General features: G+C 47.0%; 1 protein-coding gene across 3 annotated transcripts in view; it reads right to left on the bottom strand.

Moving 5' to 3' along the window:
* The window catches only part of SLCO1A2 (solute carrier organic anion transporter family member 1A2), a 37,354-nt gene extending 13,687 nt beyond the window's left edge, over positions 1 to 23,667 (bottom strand). The window contains exons 1-7 of one of the 3 annotated variants that reach the window (XM_033162665.1): positions 23,540 to 23,667; positions 11,190 to 11,297; positions 7,486 to 7,627; positions 6,415 to 6,547; positions 4,379 to 4,488; positions 3,400 to 3,546; positions 643 to 741 (exon numbers count right to left, since the gene is read on the bottom strand). In XM_033162665.1, coding sequence (XP_033018556.1) covers positions 643 to 741; positions 3,400 to 3,546; positions 4,379 to 4,488; positions 6,415 to 6,547; positions 7,486 to 7,627; positions 11,190 to 11,237 — 679 coding nt within the window. In that variant the 5' untranslated portion in view covers positions 11,238 to 11,297; positions 23,540 to 23,667. Of the gene's footprint in view, positions 1 to 642; positions 742 to 3,399; positions 3,547 to 4,378; positions 4,489 to 6,414; positions 6,548 to 7,485; positions 7,628 to 11,189; positions 11,298 to 17,058; positions 17,221 to 23,378; positions 23,401 to 23,539 lie in introns of those variants that run through there. The other 2 variants (XM_033162666.1, XM_033162664.1) reach the window with 2 other exon arrangements.
* Between the last annotated feature and the right edge of the window lie 219 nt (positions 23,668 to 23,886).

Below are 23,886 nucleotides of genomic sequence, written 5' to 3'. Positions count from 1 at the left end.
GAAAAAAAACTTTTTTTTAGCGCGAAAACCTCCGCGCTGCATTGCCGCTTCGCTAGACGAAAAATTCGCTCTACGAAGACACTCGTAGAACAAATTATTTTCGTCTAGCGGGGCACCACTGTAAATTGCAAACAGATAAAAGCATTGGCAGGATTATTGGAATAACCTGCAGTTTCATAAGAGTATATATTTAAAGGAGATAATTAAATCAGCAAATTAAATGAATCTGGATATGCAGAAAATATTTAAAAAATAAATTTAAGGAACCGCAGAAAGAGGGGGGGAGGAAATCAAACTTGGAAATGTTTAAATGATTGTAAAATTAATGAAATGTATAAATTTGAAAAGTATAAATAAAAACTTTTTTTTAAAAAAAAATGCATACTCCAGGCAAAATTGCACCAGCAATGCATATCTTTGCATAAAATGTCCACAAATTTTCAGGAAACTTAAAAAGAAAAAAAAATACATTTGCAACTGTGTGTAGAATGGGGTGAATCGAACTTCCTAAAAACGAGAATCTGAAATTGACAGATTTGTCCCTGCCGAACTGGATGCCGTCCAGGTATCTCCTCACCCGGCCCCCGAGAAGCGTGTAACAGGAGTAGCCCTTATGGATTTTGACTGTTTCCATTGCATTACCTGGGTCTACAAATCCAACATCCACATACAGCTTGGCACAATAGGAACCTATCAGTAGACCAAACAGAGGGCCCAAGACAGTTGCTATCTGCAGGCAGCCTAGCAGAGGGAGAGGCAGAAGAATATAAAAAACAAGTTATTGTCATATTTCCCGCAGCTTCTTGTCCAACATTTGTTTGGCTTCCTGCCCTCAACCGCTCAAGGACTGTTTTTTAGAATAGCAACGCAGGATCTCACCAGCACTGAAACATAAAATAGACCTCCATGCACCATCATCATCTTTTTAAAAGTGAACTCATTACATAGTCAAAAAAAGAAGAAGCACAAAATGGAGGCAACTGAAGGCTTGGAGGAACCCAAAGGTTAGAAGTGCAAAAGCAATCTTAAGGGGGAAACCCAAAGGTTTGTCTGGAACCAGAACAGCTCAACGGGCACAGAATGCTGGCTGACTATTGGGAGACGGAAGTGACACAGAATCTGTGGTATACACCATCTGCGGGAAAGCACCATCCATGGCTCCAACATTTATGTATTCTTTATTCATTTATTTATTGCCCTCTGTTCACCTTAAGGTCCCAGGGCAAGTTACACCATTAAAACACAACTTACACTGATAAAAAAAAAGTGGGTCATGGCAATATATACCTCAAGCATCAAAATCCAGGGTAAAGAGGTATATCTTCATTTGCTCCAAATGATCAACCTCCACTAAGTGGGATTTGCCTTCTGAATAAATATGCAGAGGACTGCACCGTGAGCATCCCCCAAAAATGTAATTTTTCTAAAGCATTTGTAGTCTCCCTTTTGATCCAAAGCCAGGATGACTCCATGGAAGAAACCAATTCACACCATAAAGCCCTTTTATGCCACTTTAAGCGGCCATAGCTTCCCCCAAATACCGTAATTCTGGGAACTGTAGGATGCTGATAGTTGTTTGGCAACCCCTGTTCTCCTTACAGAGCTGCAGTTCCCAGAGACATAGCTGTCAACTTTTGGATTTGAAAATAAGGAATCAGCAGCCTCACCTATGACAGTCACATGGCAGTGGTGGGCGGAGCCAAAAGCAAAAGAGGGCGGAGCAGCTAGAACGTGGGCATGGTGCAGTAGACAGGGTGCCTGTGGGAGACTGGTTCAGATTCCTGCTCAGTCATAAAGCTCACTACTGGGTGGCCTTGGGAAGATTGCTATCTCAACTGAACGTAGCTTCTCCTTGAGATCCCAAAACACCTTGGCAAGGAATACTGTTCGCTTCAAATTCATCCCCTGGGATAAAGCCTGTGTAAAATCTACACATGCTTTATGTGTGCACCTATTCCAACATCTGCACATGTGTGTTTGCACATATGGGGTTCATGTAATTCTGCATGCACCTGTAGAGAGATCTGGATGCTTTTGCAATTTTTTCCTCCCTTTCTGGCACGGTGCATGCATGTGTATCTAGTTGCACAAACTAGGGTGCCTCACTATCTGGCTGCGCACCCTCCTCCTGGCCTCCTTCCAGCACCCACCTCATTGCTCCGAAGCACAGTGCCCCTTCAGTCCAAAAGATGTGGGGGCAATTTGGCGCATGGAGGATGTCCCCTCCGTCTCCCCTCCGTCCCTCCCTCACCCTTGCAAGCTTGCATCGTGCACACACACACACCCCTCTGCCCCCGAACCCATCTCCACCCCAGATCTTCGGGGGAGGGGGAATAACAAAGCGGCAGACATTACCATGGCCAAGCCTCGGATCAGCTGGACGTGCAGGCGGGCAGCTCAGCCCACCTGGCAGTAAGTGCGGCCGCGATTGGAGGAGGCGGGATGAGGGAGAGGAGGGTGGGAGAGAGAGGGAGGGAGGCAGGCGGGATCCCTGGGTTGGCAGGGGTTGGGGGGAGAGGCAGAAGCGCAGGAGGAGAAGGGGAGTGGGCAAGAGTGAGGGGCAGCAGGCCGGGCAACAGAACAGGCCAGGGGTCACCCAAACACAGCAGGCACTTTCCACGCCAGGGCGCAGCCCTTCTGCAACGTCATAAGCAATTGTTGTTTTTTCCTTTGAAGAGTGCCTCTGAGCATGTGCGAAAAGCCTCTTTCCCACCAGAGGTGGTCGAAGGATAGGAGCAGTGGGCGTGTGGTTCTGGCGCAGCAGCCAGCCGGGGAGGAGAGAGAGAGAGAGCTTGGCCGGGCTGCTGACGGAGCGCTTCCCCCAGTGGCTTCTCGCTCACTCTCCTGTTCCGCTCGCAGCCGAGGGAAGCGCTGACGGCTTGTCTCTCCTCCCCCTGGCATTCCTGGCCCTCTGGCCTGGGCGGAGGGGAAACCCCGAGGGGGAGGGGTCCACCTCCACCTCCGCCGCCTCCCTCCTGCTTTCCCAGGCCGAGGAGCACCCGTCGCTCGACAGCCAGCTTCAGCAGCCTTCCTCTGCAAACCGTATGGCCGGGCGCACGTTTCTCGGCTCGGGCTCACACAACCCGGGAATATACGGGTTTTTTATTCATCCGGGACAGCAGCGGGAAACACATTTAAAAATGGGGAAATCCCGGCCAATACGGGATACTTGACAGCACTGCCCAGAGATCCCTTGGAAGAGGGATTGATTCAACTCCTCTGGAAACTCTGTGAGAGGAATAGGGGTCTCCTAACAAACCACAGCTCCCAGAATTTTTTGAGGGAAGCTATCTTTATGCTTTAAGTGTATGCCGTGCATGTGGTCCAAGTGTATACAAGAGCTTGGTTTTATCTTTAAATCCAGCACACAATACTGAGGACGGGTGTTTTCAGGTTTACCGATGTAGAAAGGAGAATTTTCTGTCCTTGCGAAATCCTCCACATACGAAATGCCCAAAGGAGCGATGGGAGTTTCACCAACTCCCCGGACGATGTTTCCCACCAGCACAAAAACCCACATCAAGGATCCAGCCTGTTTTTGACATTCTGGGGATAAAAGAAAGAAAGGGAAATCTCCATGGAGGATTTTTGCCGGTAATGAAATACTTTAATGCTCCCCATTCAGCCGTAACCAGATGCTCCTGGCAAGGTGACATGTTCCTGTCCCTGAATTCAGAAGTTAAATCAGCTGATTGCGCAGCATATTGTTTTACTTCCCCATTCCCTTTTGTGCTAGGGCAGAAGCAGAGAACCTGTGGCCTCCCAGAATGTTGCTGGACTTCCATCATCCCTTGCCAGTGACCATGCTGACTGTGGCTGGTGGGGCATCTTGAAGTCACAATTTCCCCATCTCTCTCCTAAGGAGGTCACTGCCAATCTGGCTTCCATTGGCTTAGCATACCCTCCAACATTTCTCCAATGAAAATAGGGGCACTGTGGTCTAAACCGCAGAGCCTAGGGTTTGCCGATCAGAAGGTCGGCGGTTCAAATCCCCGCAACGGGGTGAGCTCCCGTTGCTTGGTCCCTGCTCCTGCCCACCTAGCAGTTCGAAAGCACATCAAAGTGCAAGTAGATAAAAAGGTACCGCTTTGGCGGGAAGGTAAACAGTGTTTCCGTGCGCTGCTCTGGTTTGCCAGAAGCGGCTTAGTCATGCTGGCCACATGACCCAGAAGCTGTATGCCTGCTCCCTCAGCCAGTAACGCGAGATGAGCGCCGCAACCCCAGAGTCGGACACGACTGGACCTAATGGTCAGGGGTCCCTTTACCTTTACTAGACGCAGGTAGAGTAGGCATAAAAAACACTACAAAAGCTGGCATCTACAAAGGTAATACAGTAGAAAGAAAGACACTGAGAAATGAATCTAGGAAGAAACCTCACCTTCTGAGGGTTGTTGGGTCGCCATGGAAAACTGGCTATGATTTGCAAGGCAAACAGCTATGGTTGAAGAAGAATTTTCAGATACAGAAAGAGAGTTTTCATAGCGGTACCTGTGGAGTCAGAATAAAATGTACACATGAAATGAGCGTAGCTCATTTGCAGAGCATTAGCCTTGCACGCAGAAGTTCCCAGGTTCTTTCCCTGGTGTCTCCAGGTCTGGTAGGGAGAGATTCTCTGCCTCAGACCCTGGAGAGTTCCTGCCAGTCATGAATAGATAATACTGAGCTAAATAGGCCAATGTTCTGACTGGGTGTAAGGTAGCTTCCAATGTTCTTGTGGCTACACATTACAGAAACAGATCAGTAGTTATGGGTTATGAGAGTAGCATTCTTTTATACGGATTTACTCAGTGCTTTTTTCTGGGGGGACGCAAGGGGGACGCATACCCCTAAACATTTTGTGAATCTTTGTACTTTTGTCCATTTACTGTATTTATTTTCCCTGATTTGAACTATAAAATGCCGATTTTCTTGAGTGAAAATGAGAATACCCCTAAACATTTTTTAAGAAAAAAAGCACTGGATTTACTGATCAGCTATGCTCAGGTGCCCATCTTCCAGGAAACCTATCTGGTAAAACCAGCACTGGATTTAGGATGGCATGGGAAGTTACCCCCATAGGGTTGCCGAATCTAGGGGGTACAAAATTGAGAAGATCCACAACTAAGAAAATCCCTTTGGATGATTGGCTGCAATGATCTGTTGGTAGTTCCACATGCATCAGTCTTCAAAAACCACCTGTGCACCTCCCTGCATTATGTGGAAACATTCCATATACCGTATTGGCCCGAATGTAAGACGCACCCACAAATAAGCCGCAACTTTAAAATTCAAGGCTTATTTGGGGGTGCAGCCCACCTCCCGGCACTACTGTCCTGTTCCCCAAGCCGGCGCCGGCACTTGGTTCTGAGCACGCTGTGAACCCGCTTCCTGGCACTACCTCCCCAAGCAAGCGCCGGCTATCCCGGCGGTAGTGCAGCGCTCAGTTCTGAATATAAGCCACACTTTAACTTTTCACAATCGAAATTTGGAGGGGGGGAAGTGTGGCTTATATTCAGGCCAATACGGTATTTTCTCTTGTGATGTGCTGCGTTCTGGGACATTGTTCATTCTCAGGGCCGGCGCGTCCATTAAGGCGAACTAGGCAATTGCCTAAGGCGCCAAAATGCAGGGGGCGCTGGCCAGGCTTGGGTGGGGGGCTAGCAGCAGTTTCTCCACTGTAGCGGAGAGGTGATGCGTGCCCCCTACACCACCACCGGCTCCCGCCCATGCAGGCTTTGGCGGGGGGTGGGCGGCTGGACGGGCGAGCGGCAGCTTCTCCGCTACAGCAGAGAAACTGCTGCTTGCCTCTCCACCACCTCCCGCTAAAGCAGGCTTTGGCGGGGGGCGCCAGAAGGTGGTCTCGCCTAGGGCGCAAGAAGCCCTAGCACTGGTCCTGTTCATTCTCTCTGCTTCCATGATCAAACTGCTTCTGTGCTGCTAATGCAGCCAAAACAACATGGGAGGCAGCAGTGACGAGTTACCAGTCTCTGCAACCACAGCAGGTGCTGTGATTCTGCAGCGGTTTTGTCTTCAACCCGGGGAGCGCAATCCATTGCTCTCAAGAGAGACGGATACCAAGAAGCATACAACTTCCCACCAAAAAAAACTTGTATTAAAGATACGTTTCTAATTATGTCGGCAAATGTATTTCTTAAATGTTTACACTGATTTTACACAAATACAAACAACTCTCCCACCATCAAAACACTGGTATTACAATTAAAATCTTATTAATCAGAGGCCCCTTACTAACTGCTTCTGCAGATTTATTTCTTAATTCCCCCCCCCCTTTAATTTGATGTTCAGGTGTGCATGGGGTGAATCAGATTGATGGTGGGAATTGCATATTCAATGTTATTTCAAGGAGAAGAGCCCAAGGTTCCAACAGGAGCACATAGACAGATATACCTCGGAAGTATGAGTACTGGGATTTACCTTCCCATCAAGAAATGAGGTAGCGCTATCAGAAAACATCCCAAACCCATAACTATGCAACCAATAGAGATCAAGCGTGGTCTGTGGAGTTTTGATCCCAAGTAGCTCACAAAGGGTATCACCAGCAAGTTGCCTGTGGAAATAGAGAACATAGACGATCAACCGTCTAAAGTTATTCACTATTCAGTCCCATGAGTCTCATTAGGAGAGTTAGGCAAAGGCAGTCCCACCCAATCGCCCCACTTTGAAGTTGCCACCACAATTTTGTTGGATCCAGGATGGGGATTCTCTTTCATGTGTGCAAGCAGGACCCGAGTGCAAGAGCACTTTCTCCTCCTGCAGTTTCCAGCAATTCATATTCAGAAGCATACTGCCTTTGACTGTGGATGAAGAACATAGCAATTGTGGCTACTAGCCACTGAATGAGCTAATAGTGTTCTCCTAATAAGGCGTTGTTCTCACGCTTTGTAACAATTTGGTGACAACCTGTCTGGCTCTCGGAGTGAGTGTTTAAAGCTACCAATCGCTCTGGATCGATTCAGGTCAATCCAACCTGCTCCAGAACAATCCAGACTTTCTTCAACCTGATCTGGATTCATCCCAAATTGTCTCAATCCAGTTCAAGTTTGGGCTTTTCTGAGTTGCACCATCCTGGCATGTAGCTCATTAAAGTGAGCTTTCATTTCTTTTCTAGAACAGTAACTCAGTTGGTCTGTTGTACTAATCTTTTTAATCACCCTGCATATACTTTTGAGAGTGACCTCCCCCCACCATACTCAATGGGGTTTACTTCTGTAAAGACTTGTGTAAGTTTGGGAATGCAAGGTAGCCATGGCAAAGATAAAAGCAGAGTGGTCTTTATTCTAGATAGTTCAGAACACTTTTGTCTCTTGCTCCACCTATCGTTGCTCTGATTCTGCCAATCAAAGGCATGTGGCCCTCAACAGGTTACAACTGAAGGGATGTGGACCTTGCCAGGGAAAAAAAGGATGTCCACTATTCCTGGATTGATCTTTCTATTCATTTAGACATGCCTGTTAAGCTATGGTTGAATTCTCATCACTTGCATACCCATTTCAAAGCTTCCATTTATCACACCAACCAACGAGGCAGGGATGTTGAACCGCCTTTCAATCTGTGTGAGCATGCTGTTCATGTAAGCCCCAGACATGGTCTTGGCGAGATAAGCAAAAGATAACGACACCAGAAAGACCTACAAGAGAATGTGGAGAACTCATTAAATCAACAATAGGACCTTGTTAGGTAGATTCAAAGATCGTCAAGCTCTTGAAATTGCAAAACGAAGGGCTGGCATAAATGTTATCCTGTAATTTAGGGTGGAAAGGTATGGAGAGGAGCAAGAATATTCACATGCTCCACCTCCTGACTCCATCCAAATGGAATGGGGTTAGGCACATGAACACACAAATCTTGCATCACTTGCAAGTATTGATGGATGGATGCAAAAGAGTGGTGGGAGGCACCAGCTAGGGAACCCTCAGGGGAAGAAGGCTTAGAGCCAGGGGCTTGGTGGTGGGATGACAATGAGTGGCCAGAGGGAGAAGAGAGAGCAGACTGGGAGGAGGAGGTGTTAGAAGTTGAAGAGGCAATGGGGTTTAGTGAGGAGGAAGAGGCTATGGCAGAGAACAGTTCAGAATCAGAGGCAGAAGCAGAGGGGGGTCAAGAGGCAGAGAGGAGGCACAGGGACTCTCCCCCTCCTGGTGTGACCACCTCACCTCCTCCCTGGTCTCCCAGAACCAGAACCAGAAGAGGAATGAAGAGGGCAGAGCAAAGAGAGACAAGGCGACAGAGCCTGAGGAGGAGGAGGAGCCTTCAAGAGTGCTGGGAAGGTGTGGTGCTTCAGTTCCTGCAACTGTCTCCTTGAGGCAAGACCTACTGGGAAGAGTTGCTGTTTCTTTGAATAAAAAGTTAACTTCACTAACAGCAGTGGCTTTATTGCTGACCTGCTCCTGACTCCGGCTCCTGACAGTTGGCAAGCTCTGTGAGTGTGCATGTGTATGTAATTGCCCTTTTCTCTGTGCATGTGAACAATTTCCATAGGTGTATGTGAAATTGCCCCTTTCTTGGTATGTGATTGCTTCATTCCCTGTGTGTGTGACTGCCCCCTTCCATGATGTCTGCATGCAAAATTACCTCTTTTTCGCTCTGCGTCTGATAGACCCTTTCTCTCTGTGTTATTATTGCCCCTTTTCCTGTCCTCCCTAACAGGATACTGAGAACGACCCTAGGTCTACTTGACACAAATTGAGAACCAACAGTGTCATGTTTAATCCCAAGACTTAAAGAGGCCATGGAAATCCAGTACTGATAAGCCTTAATCCCATTAGTTCTGCTTGGGACCACATACAGACCATAAAGCTGACACCCGGAACACAATTCAGTTGGCTGTCCTTCTCTTCCTTTATCCCATGCCTATGGAGTCGATGCCAAGCAGTTAAATCTCAAGAAGCAGTGCCCTTAATGAAACCAAATAAACTGCAGTATTTGCTACTTCCTTTGATTCTCTCTGGAACTCTCCTCACCTGGCATTAAAGAGATGGAGCCAACAGCCAAGGAACAGCTGTGATGTTGTATTAACCAAAGATGCAGAGGTGATTCTTAAATGCAGGATTGACATGAGCCCTGCTCAGGTGTTCACCCATGTATAAACACGTGGAAGGTGGGGATAGAGTTGCACTCACTGATTCCACCCCACCCTCCACAAGGGCCACATTCACACCGTACATTTAAAGCACAATGATACGACTTGGGTTTGCCCAAAGAATTCTGGGAGCTGGGAGCTGTTAGGAAATCCCTATTCCCCCTCACAGAGCTACGATTCCCAGAACTTCCTGGGAAGATGGATTGACTGTTAAATTACCAGGGGGGATAGGGGTCTCCTAGCAACTGCCAAGACCTTTAACAAACTACAGCTCCCAGGACTGGTGCTAGGGCTTCTAGCACCCTAGGCGAGACCAATCTTCTGGCACCCCCCTCGCCCCCCTGCCAAAGCCTGCTTTAGCAGGAGGTGGGGGGTGGAGAGGCAAGCAGTGGTTTCTCCGCTGTAGCAGAGAAGCCGCTGCTAGCCCGTCCCACCCCCCGCCCCAGCCTGCTTTAGCGGGAGCCGGGGGGTGGTGTAGGGGGCAAGCAGCACCTCTCCGCTACAGCAGAGAAGCTGCTGCTAGCCTGTCCCGCACCCCCGCCCCAGCCTGGCCAGCGCCCCCTCCATTTTGGCGCCCTATGCAATTGCCTAGTTTGCCTAAATGGATGCGCAGGCCCTGACAGCTCCCATCGTTCTTTGGGGGAAGCCATGACTGGTTGAAGTGGCATCATGGTGCTTTAAATATATAGTGAGATTGTGGCCTTGTACCTGCAATCTATGCCCTTCATATACCTAGTATTCAGAGCATGTTCACAGGAGTCTGTGAATGGCTTATGGCTGGTAGAGAAGGTCTGGCTGTTGGGACTCTGCTCAGCCTCTGTCCCCTCTCTCCAGGCCAAACCATTCACCGGCCCTGCTGAGCACCGTCATGTGTAATTGCCTGGCTGGAATGTGTCCTTGAACTCTGATGATGCCTCTTGCTTACCTGGATGGAGGGTGGTGAGGTGGGAGAAGGGGAGGTGTAGAATCTACAAATGTTCTATTTTTATTTTTATTTGCATGAGTGGAATCAGTGGAGGCTGCTCCATTTGAGCGAATGGGGCGCTGCCCCACCAACCTCAGTCTGCCCTCATCCAGCCTGCATTCTGATTCTAATTCTGTGACAGCTTCCATGATAATATTTGAATGAGGAGCATATAAAGTGTATATATCCATGGCCGAATCCTTGCATATTCATCTTATATAAACAAATTAAAGGATAAAAATGGAGGGGGGAATTAAAAGATGAGCTTAATTGGACACAAATGGTTAGAAGCCCAGCTATTATACTGCAAGAGTAAATCCAGCCTGTGCCTAACTCCCTTTCTTACTTACAACCAGTCTAGGGAATGGCACTGCAGGTTGAATTCCTTCTCCTTGGCTTCAGTCTTGCCCCTTGTAAAGGAGGGGGGCAAGACTAGGTTGAGGTGGCTTCATCTACGATTGGTTCTGGCTCCACCTATTCTCTGCCTTCCACCCCATCAGTCCCAATGGGACCAGCCTACCATATAAAGTAAGAAGAACCACAGCCAAGGTTCCACCAACTTTTGTCTCTGGCCCTGCCTACAATCAGCATGTGGCTCATGGGAAAGTTGCCCTTCAGAGAATGTGGCCCTTGGTTGAGAAGAGTTCCTCACTCCTCGTTTATGGGACATCTATCCAATGTAAGGGCTGGTTAGCAAATACCTCTTGATTTATGTTAATTTCCTCGCTCGCTTTGTTCTTGATTCGTTAATGAGTATCTTAAATTAGAATCCTTGGGTTGAGTAATGCAAGTTTTCTTGGATTATCTAGCCCACACTGACTGTTCTGCTTCATGCTACTTAATTGAGATAGGAGGGCAGATAACAGACGTCTGCTTTTCTCCCCTTTAATGTGCCGTCAGTTCCAATTTCTATGTGCTCAGGTATTTGGATAATGGTCACGCAACCATTTGTGTGCAAATTACGCAAGGGGCATCTCTCCTTTGCAAAGGAGGCAGAAACTCAAGAGTCAGTATTCATTAATTTACAGGATTTAAAGGAAAGTCAATCAACCTTCCTAGGTGCTCAGCAACTTTCTCAAGGGGTCTGCACAGATCCATCCGCAACAAATGAGTTTTTAATTGACAAAAGAGTCATAGCATTTTTCTTACCTTCAGCTTGGTCAGACAGAATACAGATGGCTCCTTAGCTCCTTTCATTGTGCTTTTTGAATCGGCTGTGGAACCTTCCTTGTGGTTATTTGTATCTGTCCCAGCATCCTTTTAAAGGAAAATATGAAAAGAAGCGTACTGGACTCATAACAAGACTTAGCTTAAAAATACTATAGAGTGGTATGCAAAAACAGCTTGCAGGTGGGGTAGTGGGGTACACAGCTAATAAACTACATTCCCTGCATGTGGGTAGCTATTGTTTACTGGGTGGGATGAGGTGGCAGGGAAGTCAGTGAGGTGCAAACCCATCATTGGAGCCAATCCAATGCTCCCACCAGTGTGTTTGCACTGTGATGACTTCCCTACCACCTCTTCCCTCCTGATGAGTAACAGGGACTCATCTGTTAGACAACTTGCATAGTACAGGGAACTGCTTATGGATGCATGGTGCTTTCAGTTTACCTACCTGGAAATAATCTGCAGTGAAATCAATGAGATTGACATCTAAAAACATGCATAGGATTGGGCTCTTAGGCACCCCTGACGTACATAGGACACAGAGAAACTGTATTGATCTTGGTTTGTGCATAAATACCAATAATTGACGGCAAGCTGATAGGTCTATAATTTCCTTGGTCATTGGCTTGGCTCTTTTTAAAAATGGGCATGACTACTACTGCTCTCTTCCAGCTAGAAGGAATCATACCAGAACTATTTATTGCAGTAAAAAGGGCACCCGCCAATGTGGGCTTGCTTTTATAAGCTACAAAGGAATACAGCCAGTCCTCAGGGCCTCACTTGGAAAATTGCCAATTCCGCAGATCAAAGTGATCGTGTGGGCACATATGGGATAAGGTGATCCTTTGAGTAAACCAATCAAATCGTTATGCCTGAATATGACAATATAGGGAAATAGAGATATATACCTGTAGCTAAACACATTGGGTTATATCCAACTACTCAAAGCAGACCCACTGAAAATAATGAACCTAAGTTGGCCATATCCGTTTATTTCCATAGATCTACTCTGACTGTAACTAGCATCAGTGACAACCCATTGATCAATGACTCAAAAACTAGCGCATTCATAAGTTAACTCTAGTAGTTTCATAATTCTTCAAAGCATTGTGAGCCCTGATCCAGTGATTTTTAAAAACATTTTCTTCGTTTGAAACAATAAGATTATGAGCAAACAACATGGGATCACAACCGATCATAAAATGCAAGTGCCATGATACCGTGATGCATGTGTTGGAAAAGATCGTTGCATTGTGCATGCCACATTCCCCGGATGCACTTCGGTGATGTGCAATAATTCAGGCACTTTGAAATCTGGTGGTAACAAATAACTTTATAGCAGAAGGTCTCGAGTTCAATCCCCACCATCTCTAGGTCAGGCTGGGTTGCATCTAACACTGTGAAGGCAGAGTTTTGCTTGCCCAAGGAGACCTCCATTTCCTCTCCTCCTACTGCATGCTTCCACAAACTAGGGTCCCAGAAACTGGAACTGATTTTGAGGGTGCATGGAGGGGTGGGAGGGGCAAATGATGAAGAGAGCATTCCATCCGTCTGTTGCACCAGTGGAACTTCAGCAATGGACAGTGCCCCCTGTCTGAAACCCTGCCAGAATATTGTTGCATGCTATCCCAATCTCCAGCCAGTTTACAATTCCAAAGCTTCCAGGCACTTACCCGGGATTCGGTTTCCCTGGAATGAGGGAGATGGTAGTGTTTTTAGGCTATAGTTTATTTACACATATATAGACTCTAAGCCTATGAAGACCCCGAGGCCCCAAGAAGGCCTTGCTTTTCCCATAGCCACAGCCTTGGATTCAAGCATAAATCAAGCATGTCTCTCCCGCTCAGGTTTCTGCCTGCATCCTGCTTCTAGCCCAGCTCTCTCTCACACACACCTCTGGCACAAAGCCACTTCCTTTGTTACCCCAACGACCCATACTAAGAGGACCATTAAGTCACCAAGGAGCTGGCCTGGCAATTCCAACAATTGCATCTGCCATTAGATTTTAACCCTTGCTGGATCCAGGAATTAGAAGGGGCTGAGGCGTACAGCCTAACACAAACACATCCTGTCCAAACTCACAAGAATCTTGATCTAGATGAGACAGCAGGCTGGCTCAATATAAGGCAGCTTTCTCTGTTTCCAGTTTCCATCCAAGTTTATGCCAGTGCATTTGTAATTCAACAGGCACATTGCAAATTATACTGGGCTCAATGTCTTCACGACTAATCTTGATATATGCAGAGACCTTCTGCACATCACCCAGAAAGAGAGGGGGAATATGCTGAGATTCAAAGCATGTACACTGCTGAAATGGCTATATTTTCTCCATGTCTTGATCCTGCAGGTACCCCTGACCGTTAGGTCCAGTCGCGGACGACTCTGGGGTTGCGCGCTCTTCTTGCTCTATAGGCAGAGGGAGCCAGCGTTTGTCCGCAGACAGCTTCCGGGTCATGTGGCCAGCATGACTAAGCAGCTTCTGGCGAACCAGAGCAGCGCACGGAAACGCCGTTTACCTTCCCGCCAGAGCGGTACCTATTTATCTACTTGCACTTGATGTGCTTTCAAACTGCTAGGTTGGCAGGAGCAGGGACCGAGCAACGGTAGCTCACCCTGTTGTGGGGATTCGAACTGCCAACCTTCCGATCAGCAATCCCTAGGCTCTGTGGTTGAGACCACAGCGCCACCCGCATCCCTGATCTTGTAGATTCTTACCTAAATAAGCACACCAAGATTCTTTATTCAGGATACAAATACAAAACCCACGTACATCTCTGGACTCGGGTACTGGTAATACATTTGAGATCCTCTCTCTCTCCCTCTTTCTCTCAACAATACAAGTTATTTCTCTTTTTAGTCCAAAAGCATAACGGCTTCTGCTGGCTTTCCTTTTTGCTGGGTGGTGCTTGAAGAGGAAAAGGAAGTGGGATAGCTTCATTTAAGGTTAGGCTCAATTACATTCCTTGAAAAGAAGTGGGGAAGTTTCCGATCCCCCTGAAAAAGATGTGAGGTGGCATCCCATAACCCTGCTGTGAGGATAATAGCCTATAATGGTCAGGGGAGGAGAGCTAATGGTTGGGAGTTAGTTGGCCATCTGTCTGTTGAGTTTGAACGATGAGATACCTATCAGAGCTGGGTGATGGGAAGGGGAGGGCACAGGATTGTGAATGGGAATCAAACAGTAGTTTCCACTTTAGAAGAGACAGGAGAGAGAGATGATGGCTGAAGGCAACTTGAGACTGCAGCACCACTTTCTGGGGACAAGGTCTGCTGGTCTGCAGGAGAGACAGCTGCTTGTTCAAGGTGTTATTATCAGTATGTAAAGCTCTTAGCAACTCGGGACCAGTTAACCTTACCCTCTCGACCGCTTCAAGGTGCCAAGTAATACTTGCCCTGCCTTTGTAAAGAATCAATATTTCCGTGTGGCAGCACCTGCACATTGGGACTCCTTGCCAACTGTCAAGACGGGAGTCAGGAGCAGGTCAGCAATAACTCACAAGGTGTCAATGAAGTTAATTCTTTATTCAAAGAAACAAAACAGCTCAGGCCGAATGTGCATAGCAAATCTTCCCAGTAGATCTTGCCTCAATGAGGCAGTTGCGGGGACTGAAGAACCGCATTTTCCACAGCTCTCTAAGTCTCCTCTCCCCCCCCCACAAGTCCTTCCCAAGCAACCTATGACTTCTTTGCCTTGTCTGTCTCTGCTCAACCCTCTTCATACCTCTTCTGGTTCTGGGAGACTGGGGGCAGGGAGGGTAGATTGTCACAGCAGAAGGGGGTGACACCCTGGCTTCTTCAGCAGCCTGCCTCATATCTGCCTCTTGGCTTCCCCCCTCTCCATCTTCTGATTCTGGACTTCCCTCTGCCACAGATTCTCCCTGCTCACTAAACCCTGCAACCTCTTTGGCTTTTGACACCTCTTCTTCCCACTCTTCTCTCTCTAACCACCAATCTCTAGGCTCTGAGCTTTCATCCCTTGGGGGGATTTCCCAGCTGGTTCCTTCCACCACTCCTCTGCCTCCAGACACCAACTGACAACAGGTAGGTGTACTCTTTCTTGGCACTTGCTAAAACAATATCTGTTTAGGCAAGCCTGCCCAGCTATGTAGATTGGTAGGGCAGTGCTGGCACTTTCTCTTCCTAAGGAAGTGAATGCTGTGTAGAGCTGTCCCAGGAACTGCTTAGAGAGCAGGGCAACACTGTTCTCCCTAATGGAAACCATCAAAATATTACACATGTACCATAACAGTTTGGCCGTAGTTGAAAGATCTGCACTGTATACTGGAGTGGGCAACCTTTTCCAGCTTAGGCCCAATGGGTGGGGAATATGGGCTTGTCCCACACCTGGAAAGTGGTTTTCCCATTGACTCCTACTTTCTATACATGGGTCCAATGGGTTTTTGCCTTTGCACAGCCATCATCCCCTGGGAAACCCATTCTTTAGTGCTAAATCAGAACTAACAGCAATCTGTGGGGAAACCCAGTTGCTGTTTGTTCCAATTCAGCACTAAAGATCAAGTTTCCCGAAGGGAAAGTAGTGGAGCAAATGGAGATGGCTGAACATCAGACAAAATGTCCTATGCTAAGAGCTGTTTGGCAAGGCTCTCCTTCACTCGAGATATTTAAGTGGTGTCTGAACAGCTGTTTATCAGAGGTGCCATTCATCCATCCTGCATAGAAGGCCCCGCACTGAGCACAGAGGTAATTTTAGGGCAGCACAACCAGTTCGCCCACACTGAGCACGAAGCGGAGAGGGCATCTGCCCTGCGAAGCATTTGCTTGGCTACAGGGAGGAGGCGTGAGGGCTCTGGCAGTGTCCTAGAGTCCCTCCACCTCCTTCCCGAAGCCGAGGTGATGCTCGACTGGCATTGAGAAGGAGGTCAGAGGGCTCTAGTACCCTGCCAGAGCCCTCACACCTCCTTCCCAAAGCCTGGCAGGGTGCAAGGGCTGGGGGGAGGAGCACCAAATTTTGGGCACGCTCAAGGTGCCATAGTACCAAACTCCACCCTTGCTAGAGCGTTGTCTATGGTGCTGTGATCCTCTGATTCTATGGCAATGCCTTGCAGAGGTGTACAGTTTGTCTCTCAGCAGCTTCAAGCCCCCTTTACACACATGTGCGTGCACACACACAAAAATGAGGACTGGCATTTTGCTAGTTAACTCGATGTGCCCTCAAATATACAAACTGAGTGCTGCGATTTGGAAGTGCTGGCTGTTCCTTTAAGAAAGGTTTTAGGTGCAACGTGGGTGAGATATGATGTCCCCAACCCCCCAACCCCACACACCATTCCAGCGTTGGTTATGAAAATCTGCTTGCCGGAAAATACAATACACAAAAGTCCTGCGAGTTCCATGCCAAGGAATGCTTTAAAAGAACGTCAGGTGTTTTATGTCCCTAAACTTCTGGTTACACAATTATTTTGGACAATTATTCAGGTCACTAAAGGGAGCAGCATTTTTAGAATGCATGTACAGTGCGACTCTTTTAATCGCTTGATCTGTTAGTTCAAAGTGAGCCAGCAAAAAAACAAAAAACAAAAAATACCAACCCAAAACATGCTACAGTCTAGGATTTGATGGCATGCAACCTAAAGACTTTGGTGTGTGTGTGTTAGAATCTTGCAAATCCCAACATTCTTTAAAATGTTTTTTGAAAAAGAAGGACTCTTCTAGTCCTCATGGCTGTAAGATAAGCGTAACGTCGTATAGCAAGCTTCCCATTTCTGCATCAACCCAAAGCTCTGATTGTTTATTTTTAACATTCCCATTAGATGACTTTTCTCCCCATTAACAATTCCCTCCCATCTCTTTCCATCTCGTGGCATCTTTATGGCTTTGTTGCTATCCATACCTCGGTGATCCTGTTAGTGGCAAATCCATTGGCTTCTCTCCTCAAATCTAACCCATATCGGAGTTTCTTTTGGGATAAAGGCATTGGAGTTTTGGAGCAATGAAAGGATCTCTTACGAGAGACACAAAACCAAGACAACGCTGGGGGAAAGAACAGGACTGAATGTACTTCTTTCTTAGAAGAAGTCAGTGAAACTTTTGTTATATTCAGCAGTGACCTGCTGAGCAGGAGAAAGAAACAAGAAACAGAGGGACCTTGAGCCAAAATAAATAACCCAGAAAACTGCCCCATTTCAAGACATGGTCATATCTCTCTTTACAGCTCCCCTCTCTATTCTTGCAAGTGCATTTCAGACAATTACAAACTAGGCACAACCTTGGGTTGCCTACCTGGATGCTATCACTCATCTTGGCTTCACTTTCCATTTCAGACCAGGATCGGACCACACACTACCTGAATGTCTCCTCTGCTCTCTCTTCCTTTTTTAGCCAAGCTTGTAAAAAGACTTGAGTCCTGGGTAATTCCCTAAACAATTTTAATCCCTGCAGGTCTTTGATTACCTTGAGTTCTGGCCAGTCGGACTGCCATTAACCCCTAACAGGATCCAAAATGTTGCACTGTTGTGCTCATTAAAGGCAAAATATGTACACAGTGAAACTAAGATAATGAACACAGGCTCCTCTAGATGAACTGTTTAACTGAGCATTTGTTTTGCTTTGCTTGCATAAAGCTCGCACAGCAGTTCGAGTCCAGGGGCAACCAATATGGTGCCTTCTGTTGGACTACAACTCCCATGAGCCCCGGCCAGCATGGCCAATTGTCAGGGATGATGTGAGTTGGAGGAGTCCAACAGCAGCTGAGTGGGCACCACTATGGACTCCTCCAGGCATCCTTGTCATGATGGCACCAGGGCACATACACGATCTTGCTTTCAATATGGTTTTTACAACTCTTGTCTCTGTTTTATTATAAAATGAAATAATAATAAACTTTGTTATTGTTGTTGTTGTTCAGTCGTTCAGTCGTGTCCGATTCTTCGTGACCCCATGGACCAGAGCACGCCAGGCACGCCTATCCTTCACTGCCTCTCGCAGTTTGGCCAAACTCATGTTAGTAGCTTCGAGAACACTGTCCAACCATCTCATCCTCTGTCGTCCCCTTCTCCTTGTGCCCTCCATCTTTCCCAACATCAGGGTCTTTTCCAGGGAGTCTTCTCTTCTCATGAGGTGGCCAAAGTACTGGAGCCTCAACTTCAGGATCTGTCCTTCTAGTGAGCACTCAGGGCTGATTTCTTTGAGAATGGATAGGTTTGATCTTCTTGCAGTCCATGGGACTCTCAAGAGTCTTCTCCAGTGCCATAATTCAAAAGCATCAATTCTTCGGCGATCAGCCTTCTTTATGGTCCAGCTCTCACTTCCGTACATTACTACTGGGAAAACCATAGCTTTAACTATATGGACCTTTGTCGGCAAGGTGATGTCTTTGCTTTTTAAGATGCTGTCTAGGTTTGTCATTGCTTTTCTCCCAAGAAATAATAAACTTTACAAAACCCTAAAACACTGTTTGCATCTGCTAAAAATTATTGTATACATGCTGTTTAATTTCGGACTGGGGTATGATGTCCTGCAGCTTCCTACTGAAACAGTGGCATAGCATTCGTTGCTGGCATCCAGGGCAAGTGTGCAGGCACCAAGCAGAGGGTCACCACTGCCAGAGCAACCTCAGCCCCACTGGAGCAAAACGGGGCCAAGCTGAACCGTCTATCCGCCCACACAGGGGGGGGGGACCTGACTGGTCAACGCGGCCCTTGGCAGGCAGAGAAGATTACCAGGCCACACTGCACTGGGGGGCACCTTCTTGGGGGCACCAGGTTCACACCCCCTCAAAATTTGTGCACCCAGGGGCACGGCCCTCTGGCACGCCCCACACTACACCCCTGTGCTGAAATCCTAAAAATGGTTGCACCACAAATGTTCCAGGTTTTTCCATTGTTTCGCTTTGGTTGTGCTATAGCTCCCCTTCTGACAGCAACAATGCATTAAAACTGGGGAAGCATCGCAGAACAACTAATAGAGCAGGATGGTGTGTGTGGACGGTCCATTATAAATCCACTGCTGCTGCGCTGTTATGATGTCAATGGCATTTTGCAGAAGACACCCTCAAAACAACCACAAGTCCACGGAGGCCTTATTTCTGGGTGAGGATGGTGCTGTGGTCTAAACCACTGAGCCTCTTGGGCTTGCTGATCAGAAGGTTGGCGGTTCGAATCCCCATGACGGGGTGAGCTCCCGTTGCTCTGTCCCAGCTCCTGCCAACCTAGCAGTTTGAAAGCACACCAGAGCAAGTAGATAAATAGGTACCGCTGTGGCGGGAAAGTAAACAGCATTTCCGTGCACTCTGGTTTCTGTCACGGTGTTCTGTTGCGGCAGAAGCGGTTTAGTCATGCTGGCCACATGACCCGGAAAGCTGTCTGTGCACAAATGCCGGCTCCCTCGGCCTGAAAGTGAGATGAGCACCGCAACCCCATAGTCACCTTTGATTGGACTTAACCATCCAGGGGTCCTTCACCTGTTTACCTTATGTCTGGTCTTTACTGAGCGTTCGTTCTGATTTGGTTACAGAGCAGTTGCAGCGCCATCAGCCTGCATCCTGAACTCAACCTGATTTGCTTGCAGGTGGTTTTTATTTTTATTTTTATTTACAAACCTTCTTGTTAATCATTCATCAGTCCCATGCTTTGCAGTGCATTCCCCCATCACTTTTCCAAATGGCAAAAAGTTTGTTTCCTTCCCTTTTGCCAAAGCAAGTTTATTGAACTTTGCAGCAGAGCACTTAAATCCACTGGGCAAGCCTAAAGTTCCAGGATGACCCAGAATCCTTCCAGCAAAATACTGACAGTCTGGGGGCACCTGAATTCTCCACTGGACCCCTTTGTGCAAAACTCATAATGTGGTCTCCCAGGTTAAGGAACCTATTTTCAGCCTTTCCTCCACAGCAAGTGGGGGGGAGCAACCTTTGGCTGCTCAAGAAACCGCGTTAGCTCTTGGGCAAATTTCTGTTTGTGTGTGATTGTTTAAACTATATATCTATGGAAAGCTGTGTTTTGAGCCCCTTATAACAATATTTTAACTTGTATTATCTCTTCTCCCCCCCCTTCCCCATACACACTTTTTGTGTTTGCTACCATAGGCAACTTTGTGAAGAAGGGCAGAATATGGATATAATAAATGGAAAGGAAAGAAGGAAATTGACTGTGGTCTAAACCACAGAGCCTAGGGCTTGCCGATCGGAAGGTCGATGGTTCGAATCCCCGTGACGGGGTGAGCTCCCATTGCTCAACCTAGCAGTTCGAAAGCCTGTAAAAGTGCAAGTAGATAAATAGGTACCACTCCGGCGGGAAGGTCAACGGCATTTCCATGTGCTGCTCTGGTTCGCCAGAAGCGGCTTAGTCATGCTGGCCACATGACCCGTAAGCTGTACGCCGGCTCCCTCGGCCAGTAATGAGAGATGAGCGCCGCAACCCAACAGTCATCCATGAGTGGACCTAATGGTCAGGGGTACCTTTACCTTTTTAGTGGTAATATTAATTTATTTTATCAGAGTCTTTCTACCCCTGCTCCTTCCTGCAGCTCAAAGTGCATGGCAGCTTAACAGCACCACATATAATATAAACAATAACGCAAAACATAAAAGAGAACCATCCCTCCATGACAAAACAGGAACACTAAGGCTGAGTCTAGACATATATATATATTTAAGTGCTGTGAAAATGCTTTAAAAAAATTAATATATATTGAATTTGCCATTAGCTCACCATTGCCATCTAGTGTCACATTTGTATAATGCACCTAAAACACGCTTAAAACGTCATATTTGCAGCTGTATAGCTAAGTCCTAGAGTCTCAGCTCCAACCAACATCAACGCCCTCAGGTTCCAAAAAGCCTGGACAAAGAAACACATTTTCACCCACCATCTAAATACAGCTATTGCCATCACACCAAAAGAAGACTCAGGGCAACACGAATGTGGGGAAACAGGTTATATTTATTAAAGGTTATTTTTAAAAAGGTAAAGGACCCTGGATGGTTAAGTGCCATCAAGGGTGACTATGGGATTGTGGCGCTCATCTCGCTTCAGGCCAAGGGAGCCAGTGTTTATCCACAGACAGCTTTCTGGGTCATGTGACCAGCATGACTAAACCGCTTCAGAACACCGTGACAGAAACCAGAGGGCACAGAAACGTTGTTTACCCTCCCACTGCAGTGGTACCTATTTATCTACTTGCACTGGGACAGTTTCAAACTGCTAGGTTGGCAGGAGCTGGGACAGAGCAACAGGAGCTCACCCCGTTGCAGGGATTTGAACCTCTGAACAGCTGAAGGATCTGCCAATCAACATAACCAGGACAAGGAGTCCAATCAAACAAGTCTGGGCGTGTGAGTGAAGCAAATGGGAGGATCCAATCACTCCCATTGCTTGAGCCAGCTTACAGCTTGCTATGGTCACACAGCAAGGTTTGATAAACTCCTGTCCACCCTTCCATTGAATAGACCTTGGGTTCATTGACCTACATTCAATCCGGTGCACGTACCAGGCCAAACCCCCAAAATGACTCAGATATTGACCCCATATTATCTTAAATCCGCTCACCTGCCTAGAACAAATGCCAGTAAGCTGAATTGCCATACACTGCTCCAGCCTGATTGGAAGCACTCGGCAATGTGGAGTAGGTGAAACCAAGGAAATGCAAGGCAATCTGCGTCCCTACCCAAAATTCCTGCTCAGTCCCCTAAAAGAAAGGGTAGCTAGCAAACCCCACACTGCAAAAAGGGTGGGAGGGTGGGTATCTGGAAAGGAAAGAGGGGGAAATGTGGGGTGAAGAAAGCTAAAATAGTCTAAGTGTCACTTCTCTCCTACTGGGCAAAATGCCCCCATGTGGTGCCCAGACTGTTCCCCTACAGAAGATAACATCTCTCCTACAATTCTATGATTCCTCTTTTTCCAGGGGTGGAGGGTGTGGCAAATACGTTCCCTTCACCCCCCACCCCACCACCGACAGAAGAAAAGGAAGGGAAATGTGGAAGACTGACATAATCTCATTATCACCATTTTATATACAAAGCTATATAAGCTGCCTAATCAAGACCTCTCGCAAGCAGTGTACACAATAAAACTGTAGATAAAACACAGCTGTAATCTGCAAAACTATTTTGTGTGCGCGCGTTAAATAACCATTACTAAAACACAGATAAAATCAGTAACATTTTCAAAACAAATATGGGTAAACCACACGTAGATTGATCACTGCTTTTAGTTAATCGGGTACGCCTTCATATGTTGCCATTTAACAGGAAATCCATTTCATTAACTCTTACTGTTTCTGCTCTAAAACCAGGGCTAGGTCTCTAGGGGGGGCTTGGCATGATCCCCCCCTCCATATTCTGCCAACCTGCCCCCATTTTGGTGCATTTCAAGCCCCTCTGGCTCCTCTTTCCCCTTCACCCTATCCAAGTCCACTTTGAGCAGATGGATGGAACCAAGCTGAAAAAGTCGACAGCAGAGAAAGAGACAAACGACAAGGAGGTGGGGTTGACATGTCCTAGGCCTGGCTGTGTTACCTGGCTGAACCTGCCTAGAGCAAGAGAATCAATTTGCAGAAACATCACTTATTCCGGAACCCACAGAAGTCTGTACATTTTGCACTGCAGACGGAACCCTTCAAAAACGGGGTTGCCGTAGGCATACGCCAACCCCGAACTCTCTCACTATCAAAGGAAAATAAAATAAAAAATCCTTCCAGTAGCACCTTAGAGACCAACTAAGTTTGTTCTTGGTATGAGCTTTCGTGTGCATGTGTATCTGAAGAAGTGTGCATGCACACAAAAGCTCATACCAAGAACAAACTTAGTTGGTCTCTAAAGTGCTACTGGAAGGATTTTTTTTTATTTTTTTATTTTGTTTTGACTATCAAAGGAGCACAAGCTAACAACAGAGAACCTGCGCAAACGACGCTGACACCAAACCCTACATACCTGTATATTAAGTAAAGTAGAAAAATCGCCACCCCACCCCACCCATCTCCCCATCCCACCCACCTCTCTCCCCCCTTCCTCCCTAATGTCTCAACAAACGAAACTGATGTGTAAAAATGCCGCATGGAAAAATACGAGAGAGACATTGCATATACCTTTGTAAAACAAGAAAATCCTTGATTAAAAACAACAACAACAACAACAACAACAACAACAACAACAACAACAACAAAAACCAGGGTTGCCAAGTTTTTAACCAGACCATGTAACGAAACCTGCATCAGCACCTTGGCATGAAGACATCTAGCAGGCGATCGTGTTCATCTCCACACCAAATGCAGAACAGCTGAGAAGGCCCTTTTTCCTGCTCTGTCAGCAACCACACTTGAATATTAAAACAAACCCACACTCAAGAGCCTTAGTAAAACAGATGCTGTCATTCACTTACCGCTGTGACTGTTTAGGAACATGTGGAATGATGTTTCCAGATTTTGACTTTGATCTTTTATTTCCCAACGTGTTGAAAATTAACTAGCATGTGGCGGCCATTATATGATAGGCTTCTGTCAAATATTTGCAGCCTCACATTTTAACTTGCTTCGCTCTAGCCGAGTAAATAATGTCAATCTGGCTTCGTGATCTAAATCACTGAGCCTCTTGGGCTTGCTGATCAGAAGGTCGGCGGTTCAAATCCCCACGATGGGGTGAGCTCCTGTTGCTCCGTCCCAGCTCCTGCCAACCTAGCAGTTCGAAAGCATGCCTGTCCAAGTTGATAAATAGGTACTGCACTCAAAT

The sequence above is a fragment of the Lacerta agilis genome, chromosome 10 (assembly GCF_009819535.1).
Source record: "Lacerta agilis isolate rLacAgi1 chromosome 10, rLacAgi1.pri, whole genome shotgun sequence".
Taxonomy (NCBI): Eukaryota; Metazoa; Chordata; class Lepidosauria; order Squamata; family Lacertidae; genus Lacerta; species Lacerta agilis.
Note: the sequence above shows the minus strand (reverse complement) of the source record. Positions and strands in the feature narration are given on the sequence as shown.